This window comes from Atta colombica, unplaced genomic scaffold, assembly GCF_001594045.1.
Source record: "Atta colombica isolate Treedump-2 unplaced genomic scaffold, Acol1.0 scaffold210, whole genome shotgun sequence".
NCBI lineage: Eukaryota > Metazoa > Arthropoda > Insecta > Hymenoptera > Formicidae > Atta > Atta colombica.
Window position 1 is genome coordinate 1,861,700 of NW_017259306.1, and position 8,619 is coordinate 1,870,318.

At 31.4% G+C, this 8,619-nt stretch overlaps 2 protein-coding genes across 3 annotated transcripts in view; both read right to left on the reverse strand.

Moving 5' to 3' along the window:
- Window positions 1–450, reverse strand: part of LOC108687686 (protein Wnt-1-like) — a 50,281-nt gene extending 49,831 nt beyond the window's left edge. The window contains exon 1 of the mRNA XM_018193599.1: window positions 380–450. Within this exon, the coding sequence (XP_018049088.1) occupies window positions 380–450 (71 nt within the window). The remainder of the gene's footprint in view (window positions 1–379) is intronic.
- A 4,163-nt stretch (window positions 451–4,613) lies between these two features.
- Window positions 4,614–5,976, reverse strand: LOC108687698 (CDK-activating kinase assembly factor MAT1). 2 transcript variants are annotated; one of them, XM_018193616.1, is made up of 3 exons: window positions 5,842–5,976; window positions 5,630–5,753; window positions 4,614–5,534 (listed from the first exon to the last, which is right to left on the reverse strand). In XM_018193616.1, exons 2-3 carry the CDS (start codon window positions 5,751–5,753, stop codon window positions 4,696–4,698), a joined length of 963 nt encoding a protein of 320 aa, XP_018049105.1. In that variant the 5' UTR covers window positions 5,842–5,976; the 3' UTR covers window positions 4,614–4,695. The 2 variants fall into 2 exon arrangements, with proteins under 2 accessions (XP_018049105.1, XP_018049104.1); XM_018193615.1 differs by having other exon boundaries at window positions 5,830–5,976.
- Between the last annotated feature and the right edge of the window lie 2,643 nt (window positions 5,977–8,619).

An 8,619-nucleotide genomic window follows, 5' to 3' on the forward strand; every position in this document is an offset into this window, starting at 1 on the left:
GAACTTTCTGCGATACCTAATAAATACAATGTTATTTTTTTCTTACAACTGCTCCGCATCTATCGTTAAAAAAAAGCAAAGATTAAAAGTTAAGAGTTAAAAGTCATTTGTAATATATATTTACATTAATTTTATTAGTATGACTTGATACCTTATGACAACCTTAGTTTAAAATATTCTAAAAGTTTTTACTCTCACATAAATGAATATTCCAATATTCTAAACAATTTAACATAGATTGGCAGCCAGGGATTTAATAAGGGATTATTCCTTAGTAACTGTCACACGCTTCCGTTTTAATAACGACGCGTTAAATACGAATCCCTCTTGGTGCTCCGGTTCGTTTAGCTGTAAAAGATACGTTGCAATTTCGACTCACCACCAGTTGGCTTGCGCGCCGCTTTGCCACGCGACGATCAGCAAAGACACGAGCAGGTAGCTCATTGACATGACGAGCGTACGATGTTGCGTGCGGCGATCCCGTATGGACTTTCTTTCTCTCTCTCTCTCTCTCTTTTTCTCTCTCTTTCTGTTAACTTGGCCGCCGAATTCCTGAAGTCGAATCTTCTCGTGGTAAGCGCGAAGGAGAGAAGAGATTACGTGGTCCGTTCGTGCTGCCTTCTCAGCCTCGCATTCTTACATGCGCCGCCGACGACGGTCCGTGTTTCGCATCGTTCTTTCCGCGAACGCGAGCGATATATCGGCGTGCGAAACGTCGAACTGTGAGATCTCCGGTCGCCGAAGATCGCGCGCGAAAGAGAGAGAGACGAAACGAATGGTCCAGGACCAAGCGATTTCGGAGCGCGCGACCGGAGCGGATCGACACTTCGCGGTACCCGCGTCACCTTTTCTCGCGCTATGCCTCTGTGCTCGAAAGACGAACGAAAGTTCTCCAGCTTCGGTTCCTCGTCTCGTCTTACATGTTTCCGACGACGCGCGACCGATTCGAATGCCGTTACGCGACGCAATCGAATAACGCGGATGGAGCCAATCGGCTCCTGTAAATCGTCCGGTAAGTCGTTTCTTGCTCCGAAAAATCTCGCACGGTCCTCCGAGCGAGTGAGGGAGAATAAGGAGATTTAACGAACTCTCAGGAATTTTAATCGGTAAAACTTTCACGCTAGCGAAAAGCACGCGAAGCAAGAACAGACGTCGTCGTCGCGAACGGTGACCACAACCGGAGTCGACACGACCGAGACAACACTCCGTGAACGTTCGCGTACGGACTGTGGCCGGTACTGCCGGTAGTCACGAGGAAAAGGGCAACGGGGCTCTCATGGTGGGCGGAGTCGCCGTACGTTCGTAGCTCACCGATTGGTCGCGTCGTTGAAGAGCCTCTCCGAAGCTCCACTCGCGCTAATTAAGCATTTTGGCACACCGGCGACGGGACGGTGCGAGCGCGTACGATCGCTCGCTCGCTATTCGTTCCTTGGACTCACTGAATCCGCGCTTGGACTCACTGAATCCGACTTACGTGAAACGCAACCGCGGCTATCTGCGTCGCCTCGAATCGTTTCATCGCTCGAGATGAGAAATCATCTCGAATTCAAAAACGGACGTTTGAAATATACCGCTATACTCCGGATTGTGTACTGTTAGATATCAAAGCCGCAATGGCAACTTAATCCCTCGAGTTAAATAATATTTTGTTATTTTTAGCTTCCATATGTGTCAAAATGTAAATCAATCCATTTTTATAATTAATTGTAAAATTAAATTCATATTGACGTATGACTTAATTATACGTCAAATAATTAACTAAATTTGAGTCAAATTTGATACATTTTCAATAAAATTGTTTCACTCCATTGTTTTAGTTATGTAAATTAACGATACATTGAATAAGCGATTTATAGGAATGATTAAAAATAACTCAAATTCGATATAATTTGACATTATGAATTTAACAGTGTATCTTTTTATATGATAAGTATTTATCACAGGAAAAAAATAGATTGAGTGGTGTAACAAAGCTAAAACTTACTGCGACTTCAATATATATCTGAGTCTATAACTGAGAAAATTTGATGGTTTAACAAATCGTTGATGTTATTCAGCTGTCAACTTTGCTATGATATATTATAGAAAACTGACTGTCCGTATATTACGGCTGTAGATTTGCTGAATCAGTGAAGTTTTTAGCTGTTTTTTTCCGTGTATCGCTCGAAAATATTATTCTCGGCTGTCTCAATAAGATGCCACTTTTGACAAATATAAGAATTAATTAGGAATAAAAGTTGACTGTAACTATTAATTTTGAAATATTATAAAACAATTCAGAAACGTAACTTAAATTTTTTCTGTCTAACGAGATGATAGAAAACTTGTTATGGTAATTAAATGATTAATACACTCACATAAGGATACTCTGAATAATCAACAATGACTTTCTTTGAAAAGACTGTAAGAACGATATAAAAATTCGCAATTTTTTTATTTCGAAAAAAAAAGGACATTGCCATCATAAAAATTATGTCTCTACTTGTTACATTACAAAAACACGAAAATGGAAGAGGAAAACGCTAAACATAACATTGGTACGTAAATTTGTTCAAGCGACGGTAATAGCAAAGTGATTTTAAATATTTAACTTTCTATTGCTTAAATTATCCTACTTGTTTAAGAAACGTTTAGTATAAAAACAAACAGTATTAAACAAAGAATTTCTTAGGTCTGTAAATGCACGAATAGGGAATAAATTCCTTAAACGGTTAAGTTGGATCTTACTATTATTTTATGTGATTGGAATCAATTTAAATATATTTTTAAATATGAAATAATATTGATTCAAATCAATATCGCTATTTTCTGAATTACAAATTTATCTTTATTATGCGCTACAAAAATACTGTCTATCAATCCGCGACTTTCTATTCCACTTAACACTCATATTGTACATAACGTATAATTTATAATAATATAATATGAAATTAAATTGATCTCGGTATTATTATATTATAAAGATATGTGTGTTAATTGCGTATCTTATTATTATATACAAACATAAAAATAATTTTCAAATTTGGTGTTGCTAAAATCATTCTACTTCCTTTATAATAGTATGAATATGAATTATAACAGAAAAATAAATTACGTATGTATGCAAAATCTGCGATAATCAATAAAAAGCATATTAATATTTATTATTTTATTTGAATATATATATTTTAATTTAAATAAATGAAATTTATTTACTTATTATTAAATTTATTTACTAAACATAGAACATTTAAAGATCTTGTATTTTCAAGCTATAATAGCAGAACGGAATTCGATTATATTGATTTTAATTCATTATTTTAATTCATTATTTTATTCATTATTCATTATGCAAATGGTCAATATTGCTGCACAATATTTGATATTGCACAATATTATTTATCGTGTCTAAAAGCTATCATTCAACTTCCAAATTTACTTTGAATTATTTAAATTATTAATATTATACAAAATAATTATTTAATAATAAATTTAGGGAATGCTTTATAGTAAAATATTGACAATTATGTAATTTATTATGTATTTTTATCAATTTATTGAATAATTACTAATTATTCACATTTGTTTAATCAAAATCTTTGGGAAATTTGAAAATTTAGAAAAATAAGCAAATATTTTAGCTATTGCAGAAAAATCACTTTGCAGATGCCATAATTTTATGCTTTCTTATAGTATATAAAATTTAGTTTTTTTTATACGTAAAATTATATTTCTTAATAATATTATTTAATCACATTTTAATATATGTGAATGATTTCGATTCTTACGTATTTATCTGCAATATATTCAGTATAATAAAATAATTTACGATGTCAAATTTCCTAATAAATTAATTATTTTTTTCTCTTTTCAAAAAACATGTTTTTTATGTTTTTATATTTTTGTAGTGATATCTTTTAATATATCATAAGACTAACGCTGCCATCTGCGGGCCTAATAGGCAATTTATAAGAGCAACAGTGGATAAGGATTCGGAAAGTGTACGTAATTATATATTTGACAAAAGTACTATTTTTTATATGTACGCAATTTATATATGACGTAATAATAAATTATTACAAATAAATTGAGATAAATTAGTAATTATTCTAAATATGCTTATAAATATATAATCTTATGTAAACAACACCGACACATATAAATTACGTATATATCGTAAAAATTTAATTTTTCTTCGCAGAATTATATATTATGTAATACATATATGTACATATATTACACAATATTTCGACACTAGTAACAATATAAATTTTATGTTGTATTTTTGTTAAGCGTAATATAATATAATATGTTTTTGTTAAGAAACACACATTTTTCTTCTCCTATCTAATCGCAAAGGAATGCACCAGTGTAAATATAACGATACAAAATATATTTTTATTAATAAACAGTAAAATTATTTAAAAAATGAGAAATATATATATATATATATATATACATTTAATAAAGCAGAAAGAATTTCTCTGATGGCAGAAGTGCTTTGGTAATTTGAGCTATATCATGTCACATTCACATCAATTTATACTCAAGGCACTGTCACTGTATGACAAATTTTGAATTAACATGTATTTTATATGACAAACAAAAACAATAATTCTTAATTTGACAGCTGATTAAAACAGTATTTAATGTTATTAAAAAAATTAAGACAAACAAAGATATATCACATTCACTGTTTGAAAATGTCTTGTATAGTCATACGGTTGCAAATTCTGCTTGTCGCTGTGAAGGATTATGATAGAGACCAGCCATCGCTTCCTGCAATGCTCGTAAGCATGCGACATGTGCCTTAAATCCTCCCGCTCTTTCAACCTGACATTCGTTACGTATATGTGAAACGTATCCACGAGCTTGGAGTTCTCGCCAGTTCGGTGGTGACGGACCTTCTATCTGTTGCCAGATAGGCGTGTAAGAATAGAGAGGTCCCTCTTCTATCTTTGGCACTGTGTAATTCTGATTTCCTTGATTACCAAATTTAATTCCTGTACTAAACTGCGTTGCCCTAACGGAGGACAAGGCTTTCGCTTCTTTCTTCTGTGTCTGTATTGCAGAAGCAAACGATTCAACAATGTTTTTGGCATTTGCATCAGAGAACGTTAGCTCGTCGATCAGAGCTTCCTTCTCGCGAATCTTTTTCTTCTTTGTCTCAACTTCTTCCTTTGCAATTTCTATCCTTCTTTCTTCCTCTTTCTGCTTCTCCAATTCTATCATTTCTTCTAGTTCGTACTCGTTTCTACCAAGTTTAGCTTTACTTTTCGCTATTTGTTCTTTGTTATCTTTTTTATATTGCTCTATTTTCTTGTTTGTTTCAACTACATCAATGTTATTGGCCAGATTGTATATTATAGTCTCAATTTCCTCTAAATAATCATTATATTCCCTTAATGTAGAAAAATCTTCTTCTCTTTTATTAAAATCTCGTAGGATACGTTTTCTTATATTCACTTCTTTTTCGACCATAGAATCCTCAAACATTTGAACTCTAAAGTTCGTCCTCCTTAGTGGGATTTTGCATTCTGGACACGATCCTGAGCCTAAATAATTAAATTTAATTGTAGGTATTATTAAAATTACACTCTCTGTCTTCATTAAATAAAATATAATAAATATTCATGGAAATAGATCAAACCTTTTAGAAAGAGCAGATCCACACAATTCTCACATAATGTATGCCCACAGACGTTTACCATCAACTTTAACGATGGATTTCGGTATTTGGTGGTTTTACACCGTGGACACGCTTGTTCATCCATCTTCAGGGGAGAAAATAATAAAACAGATTTGACAAAACGTTTTTTCTGGTTCAGAATTAGAGGTTACTTGTAATACATTTTAATTTACGTTGAAAACGATGTTATTTCTCGAAGTTATAAGTTAAAATAACTGCTTGAACTGCCACTTACAAACTACCTAATATTATATTCTGATATCATATTTAAATTATTTTGCTTATAATTGCACACGATGCATGCAACCCTGGCAACATAACCTACGGTGTAACCAAAACTACTTATCAGCACACGCTCCGTCTCTCGAATACTATCGAATCGCCTATCGATAGATTATATATCTGAATAATGTGAATTCGATTTTAAAAGAAATAATTTTCATTGTACATACATAGCCTCGATTTTGTTCTCTTTCCACGTTTATTTATTTTGTTTGTTTATTCTTTTTATTAGAGAGTAATAATACGTGCCCTCAGCATGTATTGTAGAATTATTTGGAATGAATTTCGATCTGAATGTTGTTCAATTATTCGCGATATTTCTATTATATTTTCTATAAGGGAATAATTCCGATTAAAATTCATTCTGAACAATTGCATAATTAATAGTACGTATTTTCCATATTTTATTATATCGTTATATACTCTCTCTCTAAATCTTTTAAAGTGAATTGTCACTCTAAAGAATAAAATTTCAATTTTAAAGATTGGAGCCAGACTTTTTCAAAACTGATTGAATTTTCACTCTTTATAATTTTATTCCAAAGAATTCAGAGAATAAGTATATATACTTAGCATCCATACTTTTTTATTTAATTTTATATTTATTCTTTTTCTATTTATTTTTATTTTAATAATAATGTATGGAAATATACTAATTTTTTTAAATATACTTTACTGAATAGAGATCTAGACTTAATAAAAGTTTAATTTACTATTCTCTGCATATTTATTTTACATGTATTTGAATATTACTTTGATACTAAAAATTAATTTATGTATATAGGGTATCTTAAAATTCGCAATTCAAATATTATAGCAAAAAAATGTTTGCAAAATGAAGTAAAAAAGTTATTTATAAATTTTTATTTATTTTATTAATATTTATCTGAGATATAAAGATATATTAAATTATATAAAAATATATAATTTAAATAATTTTAAATATATCTAATTGGAATATGATATTTTATATGTATGTACATATATAAAATATACATAATATTGAACAATTTTCATTACATACAGACTCTGTGTGTGTGTGTGTGTGTGTGTGTGTGTGTGTGTGTGTGATTTCTAATAAATAAAACGCTAAAATTTGTAACAGCAGATTATTACTTGTTTTTTTGAGTTTATGAATGATGAGCTTTGAATGATTATATATTTTACATGCGTCAGTAAATAAGGAAAAAATTGAAAATAACACACATATTCACCTGTTAAAGTTCATAGCGACTCCTGTTTTTTTCTGATTTAAAAGAAACTGACATTTGCGTTCATTTTTAAAACAAGAGTTGAGAAATTACAATTACTCCGCTCTTTTGTTTCTCGCTTTACATTCATCGTGTGCTTCGCTGTAACAATTGTTAAACATCGCCGTTTTAGATTGTGGAAAAAAAAAGAACTCTTCGTTCTTCGAACGGAGCGCGGAGGAATATATAGATAACATTCAACAGACTTTCAAAGCAATAGATACGCTTAATGAGCACGAACCTTTCTGACAATTCCGCAAACTTGCAAAGCACAATTGAATTTCTCTCGGAATTTATTAACCTATTTGTTAATTCGAACGGGCATTTGTTTATTGAATATTTGTCTGTTAAGCTTTTGTTGACTGATTATATTTCGCCACGGTACTTGCGCGCTGTGAAGCAGAATAGCGAAAATCGTAAAGTAGCGTAGTAACGTAAAGTAACTATCGATCGCTAGCGAGAAAAAGGATCGAGCTAATAAGCCGATTAGTGATCAAAGGGCGGAATATTGCAGTACACGATGTAACGCCAACAACGCGGCGCAAAGGGAATAGGATCTTCGCTGGCAAACAATATTGCAAAAATGGCCTAAAACACGAAGTGTTCGGAAAAAATGAAAGCAAAATATAGACAGTGCGAAATGTGATGCATAACTAAATGCGGTATTTGTTGTCGCGAAAGTTTTCGTGCTGCTTCCGATCGTTCGTCTTTAATGCATTCACGGTTTAAGGAATTCGCAAGAAAAGGTTGAAACGACATGAAATATTCTCTTTTCGTACAAGATTGACGATATATTTTATTTTATAAAAGAACTAAAAGAAAAAAGTCAATATCAAGGTTACAGTTGTAAACATATACATAATTATTATCATTCTTAACATCCCGCTAACTCATTTATAAGAATTCCATTAATTACTGTGGCAAATTTGTATTAGCAGAAAATTAAAAACAAACAATCATATGAACGTTAATAAACCAGTTAATTAATAGCTAATAAAACGAACTTGAGATTAATTTGAAATGAGTAATATACAGAAGTATGAAACTCAACAACAAATATACTGAAAAATTCAAAAGAAAAAGATATTTTGACTTTCGTATGTTTAATACATATAATATTTCGATATAATGAAGAACATGCAATGTTTTACATAATTTTTAATAAGTTCCATGCGCTCTTTTAATTCATATTTTAACAATTTTTGATATTCAATTCTTTTCACTATAATATTAGGCAATTAAGTTTCTTTTCGAGGATACGAAATTTCCAATAGAAATAATAAAAACAGAAGGAGGGTAAAAAAGATGTATCAGTATACGTTATTTAAATTGTTATATTCTACATCGGCGTCCTATCGCGCTCTCCTATTATTTATAAAACGGAGTGTAATACTGAAGAACAACAGCCCGATGTACATG